Source organism: Phasianus colchicus, chromosome Z, assembly GCF_987193195.1.
Source record: "Phasianus colchicus chromosome Z, bPhaCol1.hap1.1, whole genome shotgun sequence".
Classification (NCBI taxonomy): Eukaryota; Metazoa; Chordata; class Aves; order Galliformes; family Phasianidae; genus Phasianus; species Phasianus colchicus.
Window position 1 is genome coordinate 43,567,762 of NC_143476.1, and position 27,734 is coordinate 43,595,495.

Genomic DNA, 27,734 nt, shown 5'->3' on the forward strand with positions numbered 1-27,734 from the left:
ATACCTTTAACACTGCTGGGCAAAAACACAACCATGAACTAAGCTGCAGCCAACTGAATATGCACAGTCATTGACACTATCAGACTAGCCACTGGGGAAGGTCCAAATTCTGTGCTTCCTTGGGAAGTTCTTTGCAAGGCCTTTGAAGCCTTGCTCAGTCTAAGAGGTTCACACACGAGGAAGATCAAAGTTTGTGCTCCTGAGCATAAGGTGGTGTGGTAAGTGACTAATTGAGACTTGTCTTCCCTACCTGTATTTATAATGTAACAGGACATTCCAGTTCACTAGTTCCAAGCACCACCTCTTCCGACTCTTGGGCTCGACAGGGTTATGATGCTAGGGGACGCATGCTGGATTGGAAGGATCCGCTTGGTTCATCCGAAAATACAGATCCATATGTGGCAGTTTCATCCCATAATCATCAAGACAAGAAGGGTAAGGCCTTGGAAATGACTTCCTGTGGTGAGGAGGGAGGGGGGGAGGACTGAAGTGTAAGTGCTTCCAGCTGGCTCTGAGCAACATATAATAAAACTCCTGTGCTATAATTAAAAGCTTATCGTAAAGTCTGAAACTAAATAGCCAATCTCAAACTCAGTCCTAGATAATTCACTGCCTGAGGAAACCACACAAAACAAATAGAAATGTGTGCCTTTGCTGTGTGTATTGTGCCAGTGCATGGGAAACAATGGGGACTTAGCTCTCTTTAAACTTGATCTTCCTCACTGTCTGTCAAAGGGAGATGCATAGCTTGCCACTGTTCCTAAGCGTGTATTTTCATACTGTCTTTTTTCCTATATTCCTGGGGAAGCACAGCAAGTCTCAGCTAATTTCACATTATTTCCATCTCACTCTGGCCATCAGAGGTACTGAAGCTCTGAGGTCTATAACAGTTTAACTGGTGGAGTTATGCTGACACAGGTCCTAGCCACTGGACCCCCATAGTCCCACTGTCTTCAGTGGGACCTGAGCATGAAACACCTTTGAGATTATCATTTTCAAAAGATACTTCAGTGATTGCTGGTAGAGAGCATTTCTCTGTTGTGTTTTGAAAGCCCAAAAAGGGTGCTTTGCTTTAGATTCATAATTCCATGTTCCAAGCACCATTGTGCCTGAGACAAGGGGCAGCCCTGTTTGGCCTCTAGTCCCACTTTGCTGTGTAAATAAAGTAGTAAGCAGAGAATTGCCTCAGATTGCCACTTGAACCTGCTTAGTGAAGGAGAAGCTTTTCTTCTGAGTGAGCATGGTGGTGCTTCGTAATTCCGTCATGGCCCTCCATAATTCTTCCCACTGCTTCCCATTCCTATCTGAATGAGGTTAAAATGGTGCCTTTGTAAATAGAGGGCCTAGGTTCAAATATCTCCTCTACCTAGAGAGATTTGAGTCTTTATTATTCTTCTCCAGGGTGTTCTTAGATCTCTTCTTTCAATTTCTTCTTTGCTGAAGATGTTTCACTCTGTATGCACTAATTAAGTACTCAATGGACCAGGAGGGGGATGGATATAAGCAAAACTCACTTGCTGTGTGGTTAGGGCACTCACCAGGAGCAGGAGCATACATGAGCTTCAGGCCTTTCTACTATGAATACTTTATAAAAAACACTTAAAATATTAATTGAAATGTGGATTCCAGTCTCTATTGTTCATGCATTTTACATGAAAAACTCATTAGATGAAAGCATCAGCTGTTCCTGGAGAGGCTACTGGCATGCCAGGCCTACTGCTTTGAATTGTCAGCCCAAACTAGTAGGTTACTAAATCATATTCTTTCCCTCTGTCTGACCCACTGAGTCGAGTTCTCTGTGTTCACTGCAGAAACTTTCAACAGGGGGTAATGAGCACGTTAACACTGAAAAACAGTTCAATTTTCAGCAGAGCTGCAGGAACAGCTGGCAGTGGTCTGGACTGTGATCTCTGAGCCTGGTGTTCACAACAGCCCCAGACACACAGCGGATCCAGCAGTCCTGGGATGTCCTGGATTTCTCAGGGAACTCCTCACAGAGCCTTTGCAGCTCCTGGCCACGGAGCATTGTGCATCACCTGGCTGGCCCAGCAGAGACAAAGCCTGTAGCAGTTTTTCAGCCAAGGAGACTGGAAATTAGGCAGAAGATGCAGTAAATTTTCCTGGGATGCCATGGTGATCATTAATCTAGTAGTCATGGTGTTTAAGCTTGATGGCAGGAAATGGAACACAGAGATCTGAATTCCCTCAAGCAGAAGATATGAACCTGTGTCCCACCTTCCAGCAATTCACTTTTCCTGCAAAAAAGAGACAAACTGCCATTAACTTTTTTCTTTCAGCTCAGTTTTAGAAAATCCGTTCCCAGATTTTTTTTTCCTAATCTTGATCCTGTAGACATTCTGGGAGATTAGCTGCAAATCTAAAGAAAAAAAATTGTGAATTTTTGAACTCAATCAGGGTTACCTGTAAGGTAAGCACAGGGCTCCTCTGTACCTTGCAGAGACTGCAGAGCCTCTGCGAAAGTAATCCAGCTGCCTTTGCTTATCAAAACCGCAATATAAGGGAGGATCATCTGTGGGTGTTGAAGAACAAAGGTCAGATTCCAGATTCTTACTTAAGTTCAGTCTGAGAGACTGTCCTCATTTCTTTGAATCTGAACCCTATTCCTCTGCTCTGGCTCTTCAGCTGCAGTTCAGAAAAAAGTTATTTCTGGGTGTCAGGTATGTAGAAAAGAGAAAGTAGATAAACTTTCTTCAGAGATGGCAATGTGATTTACCTCCTTCTCCACTCTGTCTGAGCAGTAAATTGGTGATAATGCTGACAACCAAAGAAATAAAGTTCTTTTTTTTTTAACTTTTTCCTCCAGTCTCAGTAACACCTACTGTTCCAACTGCTTGAAGTGAGAAGATATTTCTTAGAAAATAGTGTTCTCTCTTTGAAAGTGAGTGGTGGTTTTCTTCTCCTCTCAGATGTCATTAGGCAGACTTGGTGAGGAAGGGAGGAAAGGACCCTTGCACCCAGCCCTTCTGCTGGTGTCAGGGGTTCGAGGTCAGAATCCAGCAATAGTGGAAGGCATGGTCCCTTATATACCCAGAAGAACACAGAAAAATGTATGCATTTTAATGCCACTATTTGTTATGTGTGGATTTTTACTTTTCAAATCTTATGCAAAACACTGCTTAGTAGCTGGAAAGCTGTCTCTTAAAAGCATCTTGTATGCCAGCAGCAGCTTTCAGAGGAGCATGCATTGAAAATATTAATAAAAGTTCATCTGTTGAATTTGAATAATATTTGCTTCAATTCACAGACTGGTGAGATGGCTAAAATTCAGTAGCTCCCTCCTCAGGGATGGTTACCAAAGTGCTCTGTTAGTACATGACAGGGTCATTTAAATATCATGCATTCTTTAGTGCCTTATTATGAATACTGACAAAGCTGGAAGCAGTCTACACGCAAAAGAAACAATGGCGGCAGAGGTGACCGCATGGTTGTTTGCCATTACCATCTACTTGTGTGTTGTCACTCCTTGCCTTGCCTAGCCAAAGCTGGACGGCTCTAAAATTACTATCAATTAGATGTTTTAAAAGGGCAAAGGAAAGAGTTCTTGCACAAAATTAAATCAGAAAATGTTAAGCTTGCTGTTCTTTTATCAAGGTTTTGTTTTCACTTTTTCTGTGTTTTATTTTTGCACATTCACAGAAAAAAAAATTGTTTTTAACATTTTCTCTTTGTTTTGCAAAGTGCTCTGTGGTGTTCTTCATTGGTTCTGTCTAATCCTTCAGACACTATTTGCTTTCTTTTCCTGTACATATAATTGTTACCAATTGTACTAATAGTACAAAATACACTTGCTGTTTTTCTGTCTGTAACACGGATGCTTTGATGATGTCACATCCATCCATATGCTTCACTTTTAATTCAGTGCAGGCATCTTGGGGAATATCTGTGAGGGCGTGAAAAGGGGGCTCTTTAAAAGGGTTGACTCATGGGAATGTGACATTCGTGTGCCACAGTCTTAGTAGCTAAATATACTCTGGGATTGTTGTTTCTGAGTTACCTCACATTTCTTGCTAAGATGGAAATGTGTAGAGCAACCCGTAGAGTGGGAATTATGCATTGCTATCCCACTGGCATTTTCATTCTGGCCATTAAAAAATCTGCTTTTCTCATTGCAAACAGACAAAAAAAAAAACAGCTCTGATTGGGCAGACCGTACCCTCTTTCCTTTTCGCTATCTCCTCCACAGAAAAAAAAAAAAAAAAACCACAAAAAAAAACCAACACAACAAAACAAAACAACCTATGTTCTAGAATATATTTATGTTTTGTTTCCTTTCTTGCTGTGTTTTACCCTTGATTTAATTGCTTTGGTCTTGATTTAATTGTGTGTTTCTCACCTTTGTCGGTAGAGTTTTCCTAACCTCGCAGTCTAACCTTCCCTTCTGCTGCCATTGTACTGAGCCTCCCTCCCACCCTTGGCAGTCATGAAGCTCCTCCTGCGAAGAGCTCCAAGGCTTTACCTGTACACCCAGTAGTGCCCCGGTAGCTATGTCTGTAGTCATTCTACTAACCATAGGGGACCTAGGTACATCATACCTACCGCTGGTGGAGAAGCCTGTGTGAAGAAAACAAAGTGATTTTCTCATCACCCTGCTGGCCCTTCTCTGCTGTCTCCTATCCCTTTTGCCTACCTTTAGGAATGTTTCATGCTTTTCCAGTCCCAGATTTGCTAGCACAAATATAGCCAACTGCTCAGTTTTCTCATTCATTCCCCAAGTGTACAGAGCCTGCATTTATTGACAGTGTTCATAACTTGGTTTTAGATTATGATTTCTTTATACAGTTTCTTTTTTGCAGCATTCAGGTGGACATGGTTTGCCTATGCATTGACCGATAGAAGTATAGCATTATTTTTAGCAGCCTTAATGTTTGTATTCTTATTTGTGTCAGTGCTCATTAAGTGAAGATTATGAGATGGTATCTCCTTTTCATAACAAAATCAATTTCAGTACCAGCATGCCAATGGTAAAAAACTGATTAGAAGCAGGATGTGATGCACATAGCTTATACTGTTAATAGCTGCTGGTTGGATGTCCAGAATGCTCCTGTAGATATGGTATCTGTTAGTGTCTATTATTTCACATCAAACAATTAATAACTACAGCCCTCAGGTGGTACAGAATTCAGTATCGTTAGCACTAGTCAATAATTTGGAGAGGGATGTATTATTGGGAAGCTCAGGGGCTGATCCTTCCAAAAACTGCCTCCAGGTGATGTTTTGTATGGTACACAAGTGGCAGCGTTACTAATTTTTACTGAGGTTATCACTACTTGAAAGATTTACTAAGTGCTGACAGAGCTATCTGGAGAGTCTGCAAATGTTGGGACTCTGCTCCAGGGAGACAGAATTGTATGAAATTTCAGGTACGGTTACAACAATAAGTGTAAAGTGCTGATTTAACAAGATCCTTTCATCATGAAATGAGAGGGAAAATTCTATAGCAGTGCAAAGCTTTGGACTCTTTTGGCATAAATTAATCTGCCAGTGTTGATTGTGGAAAGGCTGAGTTTTGCACCAGGAACTTCATTTGCAGAGGTTTTCTTTTACACAGAATGTTACTGTGTGCTGACATGCAGAAGAACCCAAAAGGTTCAAAACATCTCTTATCAGAGGAGGGAGGCAGAGTTCATTGTTACCTTGCCAGCAGTTTGTATTAATTCAAAAGACGGTTTAAAGCAGCACAGAATTTGTCATGAGTACATTCTGAGTTGGTGTTTGCAGGTCTGAGGGGGAGGATTTGGATTTTCAAGGTGAAGCAAATGCTGTCTCTGTGGTTTGTCCATGTCGCAGTTACACCAAGGTCAGAAGGAAATGGTTGCTTTTAAAAAAGGGACTGATTCGAGAAGGAATTGCACCGTAGTCAGCTCTGCCCAGATGAGGCTCAGGAAGCCCTGTCTACACAAAGCATATGGAGGAAGCTTTACAAATACTGCTATTCTTTCGCCTGTCTCAAACCATTGTCCCCACAACATAAAACAGATTGCAAGTACTCTGCCATTCACTAACACTTTCAAATTCTTAGGAAACAATGAAGATAAAATCAGATCTGATTCTTCACTTTCTGTACAGTCAAGTTTCCTCTCTGCAGTCTAATGAATGTTATAAGAAAGAGAGTAGCAAATCTGTCCTGTCTGATTCATTAGTGTTTGGCTGAGATTTGAAGTGAGGGCTTTGCTTACTTGAAGCTGCCATGCTGTGCAAAGGGATTGCATGTACAGAAGACTTACATGGACTTAGTTCATTTTTACACATTCACATCTAGATTAAAACCTAATTACTTTTGCCCTTAGGATTTAAAAAGTGGCAGATTGGATGAGTACATACTAAACAAAGCCATATAGGTTTGATTTTTAAAATCTTTTTAGGTGAATTAGCATCAGCTTACTGTAAACATACCTGTTTCTGCAGGACACCCGATTCATGTTTGTCACATATTCTAGCTGCCTAGGTGAAATGCTAATATATGTATTAAAAGAAAAAAAATAATCATACTTTTCTAGAATGGCTATAATAAGCAACTTGTCCAGAGTCTGTTTGTCTCAGAGACTAATCACAGCATGCCAGGCCCCTCTGCTGTATGATGCCACTTTTGCTCCTTACCAGATCATTACCAGATAACTACTATTAACAGTTAAATGAAAACAGATTTCTCAGCAGAGTTTTTAGTGGCCAGATATCTGTATCACAAGACCAGGCTAATATTACTTGTAAATATGCCAGAATGTTGATAACCTCACCATGCTGGAGTTACAGGTACCCTGTGACATAGGCAAGAGGGCTGTGAAGTCTGGATTAAGGGAATGCACCAGACCTGTCCAGAGAAGGATCAGAGTGACACTGATCCTTCGTCTATTCCATTGTGCGTGCATGTCTCTGTCAGTTCCAGAGCCAGAGGCAGCTAATCATCTCAGATTGCATCCCCAAGTTCAAACACAGGCAAAAACGGTATTAATTAATAAAATGGGAACTGTGTATATAGTCATTGAAAAATAATGCTGGAAGAAACATTTCTGAGAATAGAAACAAACTTTTTTCAAACCTGCTTCCTTCATAGTTTTTAAGTTTTAAGGAGAACAAGAGCAAGGAAACAGGGAGCAGAGTAAGCATGAGGGAAAAAAAGGACAATAACTAAATCCATTAGCAGAGCCATATCCTTAAGGCCAATTTAATTTAAAAACAGGGGTTGTAATAGAATGCAGTGCAGTGGTTTAGTGTGCTTTCTCAATTGCTAGTCTTCATTTCAAATCTTACATAAAAAAAAGCTTCAGCTCATTGAGTCACAGCTTTTCTGTAGGACAGAAAGTGTAAGGAGAGAAGCATTTTACATCATGTATTCCAGCACACACGTGTGTCTAAGGAAAGGATGACTCCTCATCACTGTGCCTAAGTGATTTTCAGAAATCAAAATGTTTCAATGTTTCATTGAGAGTTTGGGTTTCAGATTTAACTTGCAGAAGTGTAAACACAGAGAGCAGGATTTAAACTGAGAGACAAGAGATATATAATTTTTTTAGTAGCAAAAAGAATGCCAACGACAAGAAGACATTATTGATAACAGGAGAGAAATGCAAATGTGAAACTCCATTATGAAAACTATCAACAGATCTTTTCTTTGTAAATGCATCTCCATACTACTGAATCCTCCGAATAAAAGAAGGGCAAAGTTTAAAATAGAGCTCATCAAATGTCAAATGTGGCTGTAGGAAACAGCAGGTATCCTTGACCTGCAATTGTCCACCTGCATAGATTTCAAGTCAGGCTATCCATTTACAGGCTGCAATGAACAATGGAAGCCTGTCTTGCTAAAACAGAGAAAAGCTGCCCCAGAACCTTGATCTACTTTTTCAATAAAAGAGGCCATGTCTAATTTGTCAAGACAGCTGCTCAGAGTTCGGGGCAGTGGAGCTATTGTGTGATAGACAACATTCCCAGCTGCGTTCATCCACAGCCACCCGGTGAGGACAGCTTGGAGGAGGAACACAGACTGCCTGATGCTTTTGTTTGACTCTTGTAGCACTGACATATTTATCAAGGGCTGGGAATTCATTCCAGGCTATGCCCTACAGGGCCTCTACTCTGTCTGGAAGCAGCAAGTAATAATTGATGGACTGCATTCCATTTTGGGGACATGTATGTTGAGTACAGGGAGGTGCCTGGCAATGCAAACATGCTGAATGGGCAGGAAAGAACTTAGTCTTAAAGCAGGAGATTTGAAATGTGAAGGGATTTAACAGCAAAAAAATCTTGCAGTCAAAAGGAGCCTTAAAATGCCTTTTGGTGTTAAATTAATGCCAGTGTATAATTAAAATGTCAATATGCTCTTAAAGATATTTGAATAATTCATTTTTTCTTACATAGGATGTACATAACTTCAATAATTGTATTAGTTAATAGTAAGATGTCCTGTAGTAATTTTTGAACAACCTGAGCACTGACAGTCCCGGTTCAGAGCACTTGCAAGATAATCTGTGACTATAAGCTGTTTATTAATTACATGCTTCTGTAACAAAGCACCACATAATTTCTTCTCATGTAGATAACCTCTCAGTGAACAGGCTTGGTATTCCTTTCTGTCTGTAGGATCCTGACTGGCTCTTTTCTTTTTTCACTTAGTGTTCTTTAAGAGTGTAAAAAAAGCAAACTTATTAGCTTATATTTTTTTCCATCAGAATAGGCTGGTACTTACTGATTAATAGCATGCTGTTAATTAAAAAAGCCTGGAGAGAGCATAATTTAGACTTTGCTGTGTTAATTTTATTTAACATTCAATACAGATAACAAATGTCGTCATATTTGGAAAGCTGTCTTTTCTGTGAATATCTGTTGTTCAGCCAGGTGTCCAGACGTGTGTTACTCTGAGCTATCTAATAGTGAGACAACATAATCTTTGGTCTCCAGTTACTTTGCTGTGACTTTTGCTTGATTTCATTCATGTTCCAAGATTTTCTGTGCTGGTATCTCAGAAAGAGAGGGAAAATGTGCTCTTATTCATATGTTATGAAGGAAGAAAGAGTCTTACGGGCATTTTACTGAGAAGTTTTGAAGCAGGTAGAGTCAATTTACTACTGTATCAAAAATGTGTGTTCTGACAGCCCTGTGAGAAAAAAATAGCTTCACCAGCCAAGTTCTAAGCTATTGAAAAATCTCAGTTTGCTCATACCCAGAAGAGACTTGTCACAGTTTGGCTGCTAAATACGCAGATAACTCCATGTACCCTGAATATCAGTGCTGCAGTTGATAAGCAGTGTAGCCATCTAGCAGATAGTCTGACAGCTCTCCCTGCCCCAGCAGATCAGAATAAGTCAAAGTCTGTGCAGAAGTAGATTTTAACAGCTCCATTGACATTAGAAGAGCTTAGAGCAGTTCTTAGAGTAATTGCTAGGGGAGCGTTAGGGGCCATGTTTGGCACAGCTGAACAACACAGCAAACATTTGAAATGGCCAACAGCACATTTATCATCAGCTTTGTGTCGGCCAGGAAAAATACCTGCAGTTGCTCTGAAACTCTGCATCCCAATGGATAGCCTCCAGATCAGTCCCAGCTTCCCATGCCTACCAAAATGCTCAGCCCTGAGTATTAAACTGTAGTTATTCCAACAACAACCAAAGACTGCTGTTTTCTGTGAAATAAAATCTCAGATGGAAGTGCAACTTGGTAACGTTGTCATGACTGGCATAAACTAGGCAGTTCTTTCATATGCCCAGCAAGGATTATTTTAATTGGAAAGTAACACCAGCTGCATGCTGACAGTAATACTGCATCTTGTTTGCACTCCATCCCATCTTACCCACAACTGTAGTAAAAATAAAAGAGGAGCTTTTTTTAAAAAACAAAAACAAAACAAAAAAAGCCAGACATTTTTAAAACCCTACAAAGCTAGTGCTATTCACTATAATGTTCTTAGAGGGTTATTTTGGAGAGGCTGGAAGATTGCTCAGACAGCCAGTAACAGCTCAGGCGGTCTGTTTAAGAGTGCACAGAAACACCTCCTGAAAGGCCATACACCAAAGCCCTCAGCAAGATCAAGTATTCCAAGAAGTATGTATTTTCCAATTGTTTCTTTATTCCTAAAACCATAAAACTTTACTGAGTTCCTATCTAAATCAAGCATAGCTGCAATTCTGAAAAAGCAATTGCAGTCTAAAACACATTCATTCATGTTGGTTAATGTAATTAATTTATTTTACAAAGAGCTGTGGAAAAAAATAGAGCACCTGTCTCCCTCCTCTTATACATGTAGAGTCATTAATCTGGCTAGCTGATCAGGGTAACCACGTCATAAAGCTGGGTAAAGACCGAGATCCACTTGTTTTTCTTTACAGAAGCTAACAGAAGTGGTCGTGTCATTTGGTGCAGGAAGGGCTGTTGGCATTTGCTTTGAGCCTGTGGTTTGCGGTGGAGAAATTCTATTTCTGCCATTAGCATACAGCTCCCATCAAGCAGTTCAGTAATTCCCCGTGTGTGTTCACTGCTGAATGACTCCCAGTCAGATGGTGGTAGAGGGAGGACACAGAGCAGGACTGCCCTCTGTCCCTTCTGCTGCGTGCTCTCCCCACTGAACCTCTCACATTCACCACAGAGCCTGCCCAGAGATTGTGCAATCTCAGCTCATAATATAGAACATAAAGAGCTCTGCTCTTTTTTGCAGATAGCATTCAGCTTTATCTCTACAAAACAGTAGTCTCTATTCAGTGTCTTAAAGAAGTCTTACAGTCCTGCTGCACTTTGTATGTTTTTTGTCTAAATATGACCAAGCTGCAGGCAATGCCCTGAGGCACTCATCCAGTAAGACCCAGTGATCCCACATCCAGTGGTCCCGAGGGGTATTTGTGCAGTTTGGTGTGTGGTTTACCTAAACTACTGATATCAAAATCAGCAGGCATTTGTACGTACCCAGCATCCAGACCTGGATGGACAGTATAGTTTCTCTCTGCTTACTCACGGTAAGACAGCTTGATGGCATCAGCTGTGCTTCCCTTGAAGGTTTGGGCTCAGCTACACTGTTTTTAGAAAGGAAAGAAAACATACATCACAAAGGTTGTGATAATTTTTTTTTTACACTCCCAAGTGCCAGGGGAAAAAAAATGAAGCGCTAACTTCTCACATGGAAATTTGTTTATAGATCAGTAAACAATCTAGAGAACTGCTCTGCAGATAGGAGAAGAGTCAGTCAGCTCCTTGTTCTAACACCTACCTTCATGATGATTAACTAGCTGTGCAAGTGCCTGGTTTGCCTGCAGCAGTGGGAAATACTGTCTTAGAAAAAGAGTGCAAGCAGAAAATGAACAAACATTGAAGTAAATTCAGGAAAAAAAAGGGAATTTGGAACAGTACCAGAATCAAGCGGAATGCTAGGGGAGTATTTGTAGTGCAGGAACACAGCTGCCTGTGAGATGTTCCATAAAGCAGATATGCAACATATCTACCTGCCTCTACTAACAGTCAGAGGACATCTGGGTGTGCTGGAGATGAAATAGGTTTGGGCACACCTCTGTGGCAAGATTGCTGCTGGCCCCAGGGCAGCTCTTGGAGCCAGGTCAGTACCTACTTGCCATACTGTACACTCTGAGATGGAGTTTGCTTCATCCAGCAGATTTGGCCACAGTCGTCATTGCAGGCATTAAAACAATGCACAGATGGGAAGCATCAGTAAAGTTATGGCATTGTTGTATAAATGTACACTCAGTGTCTGTGAGATGGAGAGATAGTATAAAAATTGGGTTAAAAAAATGCGGAGAGCTATAAATTTGACAGACAAAGGGAAGAATGCATGAAAGAAGCCAAGACTGGAGATACAAAACTAAGTAAGAGATGAGAGTATCTGGACAAGATGTCCACTAAGAAATGCTTCCTGCTACCCTAGGATGTAGCTGGAGTAACCAAGCTTGCTTTACTGGAGGTACTGCAGATTTGAAGTAACGTAATTGAGAGAAAATAAGACATCTGATATTTATATTGGAAGAGTTGTGATGTACAGAAAAAGAGGTAAAATCAGTCTTGCTGACTGTTATAACCAGTGTTTCTAACTCACTGCAATTTTGCAGTCACTTAACTTATTCAAAGTCACATGAGGCTATGGGGACTAAAACTCAAAGGAAAAAGATAAGCCTCACATCAGACTCGTATAAACTATTTTCTGCCTACAGCCTCAGCCCTGTAAATATTTCTAGAAAAAGCAGTCTTGTCTTGAACTGACCACTGGGAGCATGTTTTAATTCCTGACATTGCTAGTTTGGTGACCTAGTTGCATGACTTGAACAATTTTTATCAAGAACCTCAGAAGATAGGACATATATATATAGGGCATAATCTTAGTTAAATCTTGGATGTTTAATAGATGATTCCTTCAATAGTTCAGCTGTGATGTGCTTAGTTACCCTAGTAGCTTAAAACTAGCATTTCCATTTTAGTGTCTTGAAAGAAGATCAGAGCTGAAGCAGAAACGATTTTTGGTTTTGTGTCATATATAGTGTTTGGAGTTTAGCCCCAGTAAGGGGCTGCTTCGTGCTTCAGCCTGCTGATCAGAGCTGCTCTTGTTGACATTCAGCAAACTTCACTTCTCCCTGTTGTGCAGAAAGGTCATAGTTCAAAACAGGCTGTAAGAAAGGAAAAGCAAAACCACAGAATGTCTCAGTGACAGCTTCTCTTTCCTTGACTGGGCATATAACAAAACTTCTTCCAGGAAGGCACTGGGCTGCCCAGAATGTATAATGCCCAGAAATGCATAATGACCAGAAAAAAGAAAACAAGATTGTTCTCTGCCCTCAAAGAAACTGCATGCGGTGAAATGGGAACTGTGAAGAAGAGAGATTCACTTTGCAGGCTACAACTTCTCTGGAGCCTTGAATTCATGCATAATCAGCCAAACATATGTAAATCTGGTTTAATCCAGCTGTGAAAAATCCCTGAAGTAAACTAATAAAGAGCAGCTGGGTATGTTTAAGCTCATCCCAGGCATAGGAGAAAGGTCTCAGAATGTGCACTTGAGCTTCTTTTACGTCATTAGAGGAAATACAGCAGACTTTAAAATAAACTTATGTTTTTAAGATGCAAAGCAGTATAAAGCTTGCCTCTGCTGAGACAAGCTACAAAAGAATTAATTTTCCTTGACATTTGGATTTTATACATCTTGTTTCATCTGCTGCAAATGCCTCTTTTACTGTTCTAAGGGACATGTTATATCTGCTTATTCTCCATCACAAAGAAGCGTCTAAAATTATCTTTGCTCACTGGGAAAGGATGAAAGGTGACTGAAATCAGGAAAGTTCAAAATGATCAGCCATTGCATGCTACCTGCCAGTGGGATTAAGGTTCTCAAGCTCTTCCTAGTGCAAGAGCTGCCCTTCATACTGAGTGGGACAAATAACATTGGGCTGCCTTCAAGAGTGTGATGGCTCTCATCACTGCATCATAGATTCAGGAGGTTTGTAACTCAAACCTGCTCTCATGCATGAAAACTTAATAAATTGGTTTATTTACAATTATTGCTTATAAGGTAGCACGATTTTATAAATTCTAGGAACTTGCTGCTCCAATCATTTTCAGTTCTCCCACCCCTTCATTTCAGTGGGGAAGGAAAGATGTCTGGGCATGAATTTGCAGGTTCAGTGCCTATGATTTCCATCTATATTAATTGCTTTCAGTGAAGTACTTCTCCCTTTTAATTGCTAAAAATTCACACATATGACAAGGTATAGGTTTTGTCTGGTATCTGTGATACATAGAAGAATTGTGTTGCAGGCTCATAAGAACACAAAGTCTTGTAAAGTCTTTTAAAAATATTTCAAGACTTGTGTTTTCTCATATGGACATGCAGGAGAAATTTCACAGAATTGTATGGGTTGGAAGGGACTTCTGGAAATCATTTAGTATGACTCACCTAATGAAGCAGGTTTACTAGAGCAGGTTGTAGAGAAAAGTGTCCAAGAGAGTGTTCATTATTTCCAGAGAAGGAGAATCCACAGCCGCTGGGCAGCCTGTTCCAGTGCACTGCCACTCTCAAAGTAAAGATGTTTTTTCTCATGTTCAGATGGAACTTCCTATGTTCCAATTTGTGCCCCATGCCCTTTGTCCTGTCACAGGGCACCACTGAAAAGGGCTTGACCTCATCCACTTGACTCCCACCCTTTAGATATTTATAAGCATTGGTGAGATTCCCTTCTATCCTTCTCTTCTCTAGGCTGAGCAGTTCCAGGTCCCATAGACTTTCCTCAAAAGCAAGATGCTCCAGTTCCTCTCATCTTGGACCCTCTCTAGAAGTCTTTCTTGAACTAACTGTCTTGAACTGAGAATCCCAGAACTGGTCACAGTACAACAGATGTGGCCTCACCAGGACAGAGCAGAAGGGAAGGATCACCTCCCTCGATCTTGTGCCTTGGCTTTCTTGGCCACAAGGGCACATTGCTGGCTCATGACCAGCCTGTTGTCTACCAGGACACCCAAGTTCCTCTCCACAGAGCTTCTCTCCAGGAGGTCAGCCCCTAGCCTCTACTGAAGCATGTGGTTATTTCTTCAACCTTTCTTTAGTAGCTTATATATCTTTAAAAATGAAGGAATTAAAATTCTCCATCTTCCCATTGAGAAGTGAGGCATGTATTATCTCCCCCTTTTTACTAAGTTGCAGCTGTTTTGGTGGTTTTTTTTTTTTTCATGTTGACAGTCGTTTATCAGGTGAGAGAAGTACTGTAATTTGAAGCAGTTGAACAAAGAAATAAAACCACTCTTAGAGATGAATAGATGAACCTGTCCTGGAGGGACTGCTTCTGAAATAAGTCTGCGTAAGGGCCAAAGCATACTGACAGAGGGCATTATGGCTGACTTGATTGCATAGATCCTTTTCAGGCTTCCTGTGTGTTATCTACTAATCTTTTCATAGTTCTAAAGAATACTTTCTCTTCATACTTACAGTGATCATTGGGCCACTTGCTTCTGTATTTGTTTTGTTTTGTTTTGTTTTTGCTTAATATCTCAACCAGCTTCAGGTAGCTGTCTTTGAGAGCCATAAGAAGATACTGGAATCATGAGGAGATGGATAGTCTTCTCAGCAGTTATGCAAAATTTAACAGTTACAGACCTTTACAAATCAACAATACAGATTTACTATGAGGGACACAAACAAACAAATAAAAAATTTGCCAGCAGCTCTAATGATAAGTATTTCAGTTAATACTTTTTCTATCGGTTAACAATGGCAGTTCAGAAAAAGATAGGTAGGAAAAATGAATACTGGGTAGACCTGCACTGAGTCTGCAGAACAAGGCCTTGTAGCAGAAGGTAGATAAAGAAAAGAAGTTACTTGCCTTTTCCAGCAAAGTATTTCCAATAATGTGGCTAACATCAAATCATTGGCCTTATGGTATGGTTGATTTATTTCAAACTTCATTTTAATTCTGGGTGTCCAGTTTAACTTCATCTGTTGTTTTTTTTTTTAATCCTGTTTCTGGTTAAATAGGAAGGAGAAGGCTTGTTAATACCTGCAGGGATTTTCCAGGCTGAAATAGTCCTTTAGCAGCATGAGACTGTCTGTAAACACAGTTCTAACACCTGGAGACACATGCTGAAAACCTTTTCAGTGGCATTTAAAAAAGACATTCAGAAGCCCATAAAAACCTCCATCCACTATGAGCCCATTCCAGCATTCCTGCAAGTCTAAGCAGAGGGAGTCACACAGCACACAGAAAAGCTTACACAGAAGAAAGAAATTAACTGCAAGGTTTTCTCCTTAAATAACAACAATAAAGAAACCATTGTGCCTTTGTGGAACAATGACTTGCTCTGTGGAAACTCTCAAGTGATTCTGTAGGTGTTGGAGATGGAAGTGGGCTGATTCCTATTTAGGCAGAGAGGTGAAGTTTAAGTCACAAAGACACCCACTCCCAGACTTCTGTAAATGTCTGGTCTAGACTTAAATGCTACCTTATTCCCTGATAGTTATTCTCCCATTTCCCTGCCAAAACATCATTCTTCATTTCCCACCTCCATGTTTCAATTTCATGCGTGCCACCATTTTGGATTATTACATTACCATCTGTCAGTGGCAATGCTGGAAAACTAGGCAATGACAGCTCCTGCAGAGATGATCACAGAGCATTCTTGATGCACATGGCATGTGGTCACCTCATTGTCCAGTGCACACCTCTTAAGGTCATAAATCATTTCTGGAACAGAGGGTCTTTGTATCCATACCACAGTTAACTGTAGGACTCAAATAGAAATGCATTATATTTAGTGACAGGTAATGAGGTTATTCATGTACAGGAACCTGTGGTTGTGGAACCAGATATTGCTCTCTGCCCTGCTCCTGTTATTCTTGCTGATTTTAAGTTGGTTATAAAAGAAGGCAGCATCTGGCCTGTTGTATCGCTAAACCAGAGTCAAGCTATTCAAATTAGGAAGTAGTTACTTATTTTCATTCATCAAGAAGTTGTGAGGGTTATAAAATTACTGTTTGTGTTCACTATAAAGCATAGACCATTATGCAGATCTGGAGGAAAATGAGATTGGAGCTCTTCTTGAGGGTTTGCCATCTCTATTCCTCATCAGTTATGAGAAATAATGCAGTACATTCAAAGCCCTTTACCACAGCTTAGCGAGGTTTATTTAGATTTTCCTTTGTCTAAACAGAGAATCCTTTGGAGGACTTCTTACTTCATATCTCTTTCCAGGTAAACATTTCACCAATACTTTTCAACAGCTTTTCTGCAGATTTTAGCTTACTTTCAAATTTGCTTTTGCTAAAATGGGCCAGAATGTATCACACTTAAAGTTTCCCCATAAAAAAGAAAACCATTTATCCCATCAAGGAAGAAAGTTTGGCTAGGCTAATGTTATTTATTCTTGACAAATTTATATTCACTTTTTTATACTTGATTATGAAATTGTTAGCTTAATCATTTGTTATACTGTCATTCTCATTCTGAAAATTGAGTTGTTGGATCTCTCATTTGATAGGATCTCCTTTTCTCTCTTGTCTCTGTTTTGGATTAGCACTGCATTACCAGAATTTGCTACAGTTCAGCAAATCACAGTTTTTGCTGAAATAGGAAGCAAGGAAAGGAGTAAATGCTTTAGTAGCCATATATTTCATTATTTGTCCTCCATTATTGAAATTTGCAATATTGGCATTCATTATTCCCCTTCCCTTATGCTCATGTCATGTATTCTTTAGGATGATGAACTATATTCTAATGTGATTACTTCATCCTAATTACATTTCTGCCTTCAGAATATTTTTTCCTGTTAGAATTAGAACAACCAGAACATGCACAGAATAGTTACATCAGCATTTTGATGCAGTGACATTTTCAGCACCGTGCACATCCTGTACTGTTATTTAGCAGGTGTCTAGGTGAAGTCCTAACCCTTTAATATTCTGTTAGTTAATGAAAAGAAAAAGCCTCATCTCCTTCATGCTTACAATTATCTACCGTACAGTAGATCCATATTATTTTATCAACTCTAGTCTTTTCTCTCTTATTTTCAGCTACAGACATTCAACAAGTCATTTCAGACTGAAACTCTATGGAGTTTTGGAAACATTTTTCTTAGCATCTTCTTAATGCTACTTATCTTTCTGGAGTACTGTGTCCAGGTCTGGAGCCCCCACTACAAGAAAGACAGAGAGCTGTTGGAACTCTGTAAATAGAAAATAGTTGGGTGCTATCTGTGGTGATTTGCCTCCATTGTACTGCCAAAAACAAGCAGTTTTTTGATAGTATGGCAGTATGAATGAACAGTTCAAACAGGGTAAAATTAAATCAGCAATGTATTTTCCCAGTTTGGAAGAATGCAAACAAGAAAATGCTAGGCAGAATATTTTAGAAGTAAAAAGTAATAGCATTTCACATAGAATAACGGTTTTATTACTAAATACGTATGAAAATAATAAAATGATTTATTTTTTACATTCTGGTTCCACAGCATTTAACAGAGCCAGCCCAGGCAGTTTTCCAGTACATAGTGTCTTAGAAGGGTGTCAGATAATACGTAGCTATCAGATTTTTCAATTGCAGGTATTTCCCCAAAACTAGTAGTTGAAATACTTTACGTGACTCCCAAAACTGTAGGCCTTTCATATTTTTTTCAGTTATATTTTCTCAGTTTAATTCTTGCAATAACGAGTGCTAATGAGTGAAGCTGAACTGTGCTTTGCAAACTGTGTAGCTCCTTATAGCTGCAGGATGTGTAAAAACAATCATACTGCTAAAATACTCTTCTGTTTGCTTTCAAACCAGCACTGTCTGGGTGCGTAATTGGGATCATACTCCTGCCTATTCATCCCATACTATGAGAGAAGTTACTACTGGTGGAAGGGGCTTGAGATGTTGGTTGACAACAACAGCAATAGTCAACATATTTAACTAGGTTACACTCCCCTGTGATATTGATAATAGGATGCTGAACATTCCTCATACTTTTTAATAATTGTTTCAGTTTCATAATCATTAATGCAGGTCAGATCTTACCCATCTTAATCATTTCATTTGAAGTTGTTAGGAATACTTTCATAAAAAAAACTTGGATGTGTTCTATCATAAAAAGTAAATTACCTCATTAACCTAAGTTTGTGTCCAGGGAAGAGCCTATTCCAGTGCTTAAGAATCCTTTCTGTAAAGAAGGGTTTCCTGATATCCAGCCTAAACTTGGATAAGCTCTGGGAGGGCTTGAGCACTAGAGGACGTAGCAGGAATCAGACTGATCAAAAGCCCTTCTAAATCTTTGCTTGTAAAACACCTGCTGCATGAGCTGCAGCATTTCAGCTACTCTTTTCTTGAACGGGCATGGTCACTCATGCTGAGCTATGTGCTAATTTTGACGCATTCGTTGTAATGATTTCATATCCATCATTTATATAAAACTGATGGCAAGAGTCCGTGCTGCTTTTGTATGCAGGGATTGTGATTTACAGTAGTCAGCTATAGAACAGCCCTCAGCCTGAGGGCTGCAGGAAGTGCCAGGCATGGAGCACCCATCCACCCATGGTTACACTGGGCTCTGAGGAGAGCAGGACAGCTTCCACAGAGCAAACTGGTTTCTCAGCTGTAACTCCTTCCTGACTTTTATAAGTTCCATTTGAAGGAAACCTCCATCCCAGTGGCTAGGCATTTTTCCTCTGTTGTAGGGAGCAGAGCAACATTCTGATAGCATGTATCACATGAGTTCAAGTCCTTCTACAGAACCATCCAGAGAGGCTTGAATACACAGCTCCCATCTTCTGCCTCCATGTTGCTTCTGCAAATGATAGGTAAAGAGGCAGAAATCCTTAAGCTAGAAAAAGTCTTGTGTGTCTTCTAGGGACACGGATGGTTTCTGCTTCCAGACACAGCCAGGCTTAATGGCTGTCAGTACTTCTCTATTTAGGTAGGTGCTGATCAGGTATTTTGAGCTTTGTTACTGTAAAAACGTTAAGACTTCAGAGCAGTGAAATGCTGCTTCTACTGACAATACTCTAACCGCTGCACTGTGCCTCTGGGTTTTATATAGGAGCTCTGTGTGTGGATTTAAATCACAGGGTCAGGCTCTACCAACTTTTGCTTAGCACTCATGACAAAGAGTAGAAACATCTGACTATGGAAAAGCAGCTGTGCTTTAAAAACACAATTTTAAAAATGTTCTCTGGAACATTTGATCTGAAGATGATTTCTACTTATACATTGTTTCCAGAGGTCTGTTTTACTTCCCTTACTCCTTGACTATGAAGACGTTTGTATGATTGCAGAATCTAAGCTTCTTGAGTGATTCATCTGCTCCTGCTCTTTATTGTTATGAAATCACAATCCTCTGTGACAGCATAATAACTTCCATGGCAACTGCCTGTGATGTCACAAACAGGAATTTAGGATTTCAAAAGCTGTATTAAAGTCCCTACCTTGTAATAAACATCTCATGTCCAACTAAACTCAATAACTAAATGGGGGCAGAAAATACATACTATAGTAATGGTATAATATAATATACATACTATAGTAATGGCTCTACTTAGCCAAAATGCTTATCAAAGGTTTCTGTGAGATGGTGACAGCCTTTCAGTGTTTTTTTTTAGCATAGCTTGCTGAGGAATATTTTGCATTTGAACCTAATTCTGGGCCACTGATATCTTGTCTGCCAAGTATGTAAAAAGATGCTACTCTAGGAGGAGGTGATTTGTCACATGGACATTTTGTATCTTTGCAAGGACTTGGGAGTGCCTTGGAGGTAATTTTGCTGTCTTGCTGTCTCTCCTGTAATAGGACACGCTGTCATTTCCTTAGAGCATGCGGAGCTTTTAATGCCCTGGTGTTTGGACACTCTCTGGATAAAGAGTTGGGAGAGATGTTCCTTCAGTTCCTTGTAAGGCAATGACTGCACCTTGTTAAGCATAAAGAACAAAACCAGAAATTAGAAAGCAAACTAGAGGTGCTGTGCTTGTCTTTTGTTAGTGCTGCTGGCTTGGTGCCCAACTATGTCAGAAAAAAAAAGAAAGTTTCTTTCTTTAGAAATTCAGGGCATTGATTAATGCTGTGTTAGCGTCATCAGACTGAGGAGAAACACTCTGCCATAGATGCCTTCTCTGGCAGCAAGGGCTTGGAGGGCCAAGTAAGATTTGACCATAATCTCTGACCAGAGCACAGGGTCATAAAAAAGAGACCCTCAAAGTCAGAGCAGAAAAGTATAAGCTTCAGTACCGAGGTAAGCCTATTCATGTCTCCAGAACAAGGGAGAGCTTTAAAAATGAAAATAGCAAGGACAGTCCTCTAGAAGGCTCAATACATTCCCGCAGTGCTCTTTCTTTCATAGTTATTTAAGCATCCTCCTGAAGCTCAGGCATGTGACACTGACTTTTATAACATATGACAAAGATAAAAGAATGACACTCAAAGAAAGAAGCCTTAAACAATGTGGGATGCGCTTCTCTGATGTTTGCAGAGCTTCTCTCCTCTCTCTTTCTTTCACAGGATTTTCAATGTGAACAATTTAGTAAAAATAAGTAGTAAAAATAAGATGGTATTAGCAGAACAGAGATTGAATGGAGGGAAGGGAGGAATAAGCAGTATGTCAGAGGAGGAGCAGTAATAGCTCTGACCTCTCAAGGTGAGTGTGTATTTGCCCAGGGCACGGATTTCAAACTGACTCCACATGCCCTATAAGTGAATTCTCTCTCCCCTCCTGGACTTCATATTCAGCTCCAGAACTGAAATCCCAAAGCTGCTCATGTAAGAAGTAGCAGGCAGGTACAGTATATCTCTAAATTTTGGCAAACTGGTGAAAAATCATTTACAGAACATGAACAAACCTCCTTCAAATAAAGTTAAAGATAAGTGACTTTTCCCTCTTCTTGGTTTGTCTAACCACTGTAATGCTGTTTATTGCAGGAGTGATTCGTGAGAGTTACCTGAAGGGTCATGATCAGCTGGTGCCGGTCACCCTGTTGGCCATTGCAGTAATTCTAGCTTTTGTAATGGGGGCCGTCTTTTCGGGCATCGTAGTGTACTGTATCTGTGACCATCGCCGCAGAGATGTGGCTGTTGTGCAGAAAAAGGAGAAGGAACTGACCCACTCCCGCCGCGGCTCCATGAGCAGTGTTACCAAGCTCAGTGGCCTCTTTGGAGATGCTCAGTCCAAAGAACCAAAGCCTGAAGCTATCCTCACACCTTTGATGCACAATGGCAAGCTGGCTACACCAGGTAGCACTACCAAGATGCTAATCAAGGCTGACCAGCATCATCTGGACCTGGCTGCCCTGCCAACCCCAGAGTCCACCCCAACCCTGCAGCAGAAAAGGAAGCCCAGCCGTGGCAGCAGAGAGTGGGAAAGAAACCAGAACCTCATCAATGCCTGCACAAAAGATATCCCCCCAATGGCCTCACCCGTGATCCCAACTGACCTGCCACTCAGGGCTTCTCCTAGCCACATTCCTAGTGTTATGGTTCTGCCTATTGCCCAACAAGGCTACCAACATGAGTATGTTGACCAGCCAAAAATAAGTGATGGGGCTCAGATGTCTGTGGAGGACCAGAATGCCACTCTTGAGTACAAAACTATCAAGGACCATCTCAGTAGCAAAAGCCCCAGCCATGGGGTTAACCTGGTGGAAAATCTTGACAGCATGCCGCCAAAGGTACCTCAGCGGGAAGCCTCACTCGGACCCCCGAGCACCTCCCTGTCTCAGAGTGGCCTGAGCAAGCGGCTAGATATGCATTCTTCTGCTTACAGCGTGGACTACAAGAGAAACTACCCTACAAACTCACTTACAAGAAGTCACCAGGTGTCGACCCTCAAAAGAAACAACACCAACTCCTCTAACTCATCACACCTCTCTCGAAATCAGAGCTTTGGCAGGGGTGACAACCCACCGCCAGCTCCGCAGCGGGTGGACTCCATACAAGTCCACGCTGCACAGGCACAGGCCATGACTGTATCACGACAGCCGAGTCTCACCACGTACAATTCTCTGACCAGGTCAGGGTTGAAACGCACGCCCTCGCTAAAGCCAGATGTACCTCCCAAACCTTCCTTTGCTCCGCTCTCCACATCCATGAAGCCCAATGATGCGTGTACATAATCACAGTGGGGTGGGTGGGGGGAGAACAGCAGTTAAGCAGAAGTTGCCCTTGAAAGCCAGTGTTCTGAAACTGCTCCTCTAAGAAGATGGTTGTTGCAAGTGAGGACGTGTTGTTTCTGCTCTCTGGGAAAAGTGGAATATTTTTTTAACCCGAGCCATATGACCTATGGTTGAAGGTTTGCAATCGCAGGACTCGCCCCCACAGACCTTCAGTTCTTTGCTTAAAGGACTAGCTCTCCATCACAAACATTGAGCCAAAAGCACACAGGTGAAAGATGACTGTGACATTTCACCCCCCCCCCAAACTGCAAAGTGCATTCCTGAACTGGGAAAGAGTGCTCTGGAAAGCAAAACCAGTAATTAAAAACATAATTAAAATAAAAATAGAAAAAAAAAAAAAAAAAAAAAAGGAAAAGGAAAAAAAAAAAGAAAGAAAAAAGAATCCATTGATAAAGCTAACTGTGACTTAACAATGGCAGAAGTTTACTAAGTGCAGGTACTGTGAAATGCCCACCAGTGTTACAGCCATTTGGTTACAGCAGTTATAATGCCATGCTGGGCAAACTATGTCATAGATTTCTGCTACCTTTCTCTTTTAATGAGTAACGTGACTGTTAACGCAAGTAACTCCTCTTATTTATTGTTCAACTTTTGTTTTTCCTAAGGAAATGACTTCCACATATCATCCTGTGAGCAGTTCTTCAGAGAAGTACCTTGAAAGTTATACCTATTTAACATGAAACCCGTTAACTGGAGTAATTAAAACTTTTATTTTTCCAATAAATTCACTGAGTTAATTAAGTTGGAGCTGGAATTCTGAACTTTGTGCCTGGACTGTCTGATTAGCTGAAAAAAACGGGGATATCTATTTAAATCTCTCAGCTAATTAGCTGGCTTGGCCTCTGACCTAAGACAGCGACAAACAAATACCACAGGTTCATAACTTGTAATGCAACTGCAAGAGAAACTTTAAAAACTGCACATTTGTGCGCCATTGCTATCAACATAGCTTTGTCAGTAGCTAATACTTTCCGTGACGGCACCAGCTTGTGAATTGCCATCTCATTTCACCTTGCATGTGAGACGGCAAACGAAATCCTCAAACAGTGTGAACTAATTAATATGCCGGCTGTTACCATGCATAAATTATGGTCTTATCACACGGGTTTTTCGTGGGAATATATCTGTGAATAGCCTGTTTTCTTCCACATGTAAATTTGTGCCTTACACCCTCAGTTGTGTATAATTGTGAGCTGTACTATGTAAAAAACCTTTTTCTTTTTCCCCTTGGAGTAATGCAAATATTTATTGGTTCTCCCTCCTCTGCGCCCGCTCGAGAACTGGAACAAAGGCATTCGAAGAAGAATGCGGCGGCTATCAGCATCACCCCGCAACCCTTGCTAGACCAGGCCAGTGCCATCCCCTCTGGGTCTGTTCCACTTTCCAGCCGTGCCAAGCCCTCTCCCCAGAGCACTCTCCCTCCGCACTGCCTTGCAGTTCCTGCCTCCCCCCGCCCAGCAACCGCTCTCGTGGCAGCAGAGGAAACACCAACACCTCATCCTTGGGGACAGCGTGTCATCCATCTGCAGAATCCATCACCGGGGCAAAAGGGGCTGTGCCCTGCAACCAGCCCGGCAGCATATCCTGCATCACACCGGGCACACGGAGCTAAGCCGGGCAGGCAGACTTCTGCTGCAGTGACCTGCTTCTCTGCGAAGATGCTGCATGTACTCCCCTGGGGAAAAAAAAAAAAAAAAAAAAAAAAAACACGTTTGTTTTTTTTTTTCCTTTGTTTCTTTGGTGCGACTGTGCATGTAGCTATGTGGGAGTGTGCGCGCGCACAGGTGTGTGCGTGTGTGTGTGCGCGCGCGGGCGTGTAAGTAAGTCCCTTTTCCACTCTTTCAGTTTATGAAAAAACAAAACAAACAAAAAAAAAAAGTAGATGTGTTTTTAATTTGTTATGATAACTGTGTCAACATACTGTAGACAAACGATGGGGATCGCTTCTAAGCTTTTTATATATATATATATATATATATATATATCTACTGAACAGTATGTTTGAGTAAGGTGGTTGTTTCTGTTTCAATTTGCTTTTTAAAATTTTATACTCGCATTTGCTTTCCAGGATTTTGGTTTTGTTTCTGAATGACTGAAAAGACAGATTTCAAGTCCGTTAGCTTATAGATGGTATATATATAAAGTCTGAATGGTTTAGACCAAAGTGTGTAACAAGGGTGCTTGCATGTGATTTCATTTCATCATGGTTTCTTTTATGACACAGTTTTGTTCACCTTTAGTGAACTATGCAGACTGGATTAGATAGATCTGTATCCAGAGCAATGTTGTTGATTTAATAAAAGCAAACAGAAAAGAAGAACTTTGAAAACCATAGGTAGCAAGGTCATTTTTGGAAAGAACCGACTCACAGCCTTTTCACCAGGCTCCAAACCCCCCGAGTACCAAATGCACGGGTCCATTGCTATGACTTGGCAGAGTGTTCTGTCAAAACACAGAAATGAATAATCACAGCAACAGCTCTTGTGGCGATCTGCCTTTGTAACATACATTGTATCCGCTACTCATTTGACCTTGAAATGCCCATTTTGTATTAAATGGATCTTTTGTTCTCATTCTCCCGCTCCACCCTTTCTTTTGAGGGGGTTCATAAGCCTATGTGTGCCTTTGCTTTCCACCCTTGCTATACACTGGTAGATGCAACAGATTCAGACTCTCATTTGCTGTAAAGTTGTAGAGTATTGTGATGTCACCAGTTTTCCTTCATTTCCACATCCCCGTAACATCATATTCACACCTTAATGTACGTTGTAAAAAAGAAAATGAAAAGGAAAAAAAAAAAAAAAGAAAATGAAAAGAAAAAGAAAAAAAAAAAAGAGAAAGGAAGGAAAGAAGATGAAGAAAAGGGGAAACAAAAGCTCTTGATTACATATGGTAATAAAACCAGACTGTTCTACCTTATTTCTTGTGCCCTAGTTCCTTTGTTTCTGTGAGGATCCATCATTTTTATTAAAAGGTTCAAGAAAGAAAACTGTTGTTTTTAGTCTCTAACAGAAAATAACTTGACTTTAGAGTAAAGTGATGGTAATTAAAAATTGAATCACACATTTGCTCTCCCTCTATTGATATCCCACATTTTATTAGCTTGTTCATTATCAAATATTTATGGCAAACTTGGTGGTTTAACAGATCAAGGCAGGGATTTAAGCACATGTGGCTCACCAAAATAGATCATCCTATAGATGTGACTTCATCTCCAGATTATGCACATTAATAACGCCAGAGTCTGTGTTTTCTTCTAGCAGGCATAGATCTATTGCACTTTGTAGGCCTAATTTAGAGGATGTTGCCTGAGACTTTAAGTCTGCAAGATGTTAGTAAACAGATAAATAACAAAGTGCATACTATCTCTCTAGTCCTGTCAGTGATTAAAACATACCTCTATTCTCTGAGCTGATTTTGTGCTTACATACAGCAGCTGAACACTCAGCTATGTCAGTGGCTGGCCTTGGTGATTTTGTTTTGTGACACAAGCTTTCTGTGATCACCTAGAAACAAGGAATTGGATTGTAAAATTTACCCCCTGTACTCTGAGGTCGCACATGGGTTTTGCTGCATGGCCAGGGCACACCTTGCTCATAAAAGCCTTCACCCATCTCACACTGCAGATGGTATGAGTCAGGCTCAGCAGAAAGTGGTGAAGTACTAGCATTTCTTGTGGAGCAGGAGACCATGAATTTAAAAAGAGATCTCAAAAAGCCTTGGCACACTCTCTCATCAGTGGAAATCAGGAGGCCCTGGAAAGTTCCATCTCCCATTCTCCCCTGAGACTCACCAGTCACTGAAGACAGTACCAGCTGGTGGCCTTAGGGCAGCAGAGAGGAGCGAGAACTGAGCCTCACCAAAATTTTTCAGTGCTTCACCCACAGACATCTCTAATTTCACCTCAGGTTTAGCTTTCCTTCCAGCAGAGGTATCCAGGCATGCTAGCATGCAGAGGCACGTGGGGTTGATGTTCCCCCAGCAATGGACCCTAGTCTGGAGACCAAGGACACTGCGTCTGGCTCATAGCGTTCCACAGGTGTGCATGAGGCTTGTGTGCTCCAGACTGGAAAAGGAAGGCTCTCCAGGTTCTCTTCAGCCCACAGCTGGCCCCTTTGATATTACTTTGTCCAGCTAGTTCTGAAACACATCACCCAAGCAGCACCTAGGGAAACTATTCAGTGACAATACCTCTGTAGTACTATTAATGTTATTCTATAGGCAACTGTAGATGGATGCTTTGTTGTTCCCAGTTCCTTTTTTTTTTTGTTTTTCTGAGCTCAATACTCCCTGGTCCTGCTGAAGGTGCTCGCCAACTGTCTGCTTCATTGCCAGATGGTCTCAGTTATTCCCATAGATCATGCCAGGCTTAATGGAAGTGACCAAGTCAGCCTCCAGCAGTGGCACTGGCTGTCTCTTTTGCAAGGCTCATCCACCTGCATCTGGTGAGAGAGAAGTCATGTCTAAGCATGGACATGAAGGAAGAAGTGCAGGACAGGGATAAAGGAAGGACACAGGGCATCAGATCTCACCACCCTAATGGGGCCATGGCCTGCAAAGCAGCAGGATGCTGACAAGGATGGATCCCTCTGCTGAGCACCAACAGCTCTTCCAGGGAAGAAGTGTCATCAACACTCCAGATGATCCAGTGCTGTGGCTTTTTGCAGGGGAGAAAAACCTCTGCATTAAATGGACGCTGAGATCCATCCCCTGAAGGAGATGCTTGTACTACCCCACAGAAATTCACTGTGGTTGGCTTGGTCAAAGAGGAAAATAGCCAGGTGGAGCAGGTGTGCTTTGAGCAATTCAAACAGGCTAATGTCACCCTGTTCATCACAGTAATGGTACTCATCTTGATCTCGTTTAGCATCTAATTGAGGATGCACAGAAGTTCCTTTACAATCAGCTTTAATTTGAAAAAATATTTTTATACAAAATGTAGCCTGGCTGAATTACTCAAAAGCAACAGGTCTACGTAAAGAAATCCTATTTCTCCTCCCCACTCTCCCACACTTTTTTAGACTGCTCCAGAGTGTAATTTCAAATACAATTTTGCAAGTCCTGTTCCTTTGTAGCTTCAATAGCAGAGAATATTCTGCAACTGAAAGATCCTTTG

General features: G+C 41.0%; 2 protein-coding genes across 5 annotated transcripts in view; one reads left to right on the plus strand and one right to left on the minus strand.

The window, feature by feature from the left end:
* The window catches only part of SEMA6A (semaphorin 6A), a 107,455-nt gene extending 84,526 nt beyond the window's left edge, over positions 1-22,929 (plus strand). For 3 of the 4 annotated variants that reach the window (XM_090131634.1, XM_090131636.1, XM_090131635.1), the window contains 2 exons: positions 271-435; positions 21,369-22,929. In XM_090131634.1, the coding sequence (XP_089987760.1) occupies positions 271-435; positions 21,369-22,558 (1,355 nt within the window). In that variant the 3' untranslated portion in view covers positions 22,559-22,929. The remainder of the gene's footprint in view (positions 1-270; positions 436-21,368) is intronic. The other variant, XM_090131637.1, reaches the window with a different exon arrangement.
* An 835-nt stretch (positions 22,930-23,764) lies between these two features.
* COMMD10 (COMM domain containing 10) overlaps positions 23,765-27,734 on the minus strand; it is a 156,908-nt gene continuing 152,938 nt past the window's right edge. Inside the window, exon 6 of the mRNA XM_090131638.1 lies at positions 23,765-24,293. Within this exon, the coding sequence (XP_089987764.1) occupies positions 24,114-24,293 (180 nt within the window). The 3' untranslated portion in view covers positions 23,765-24,113. The remainder of the gene's footprint in view (positions 24,294-27,734) is intronic.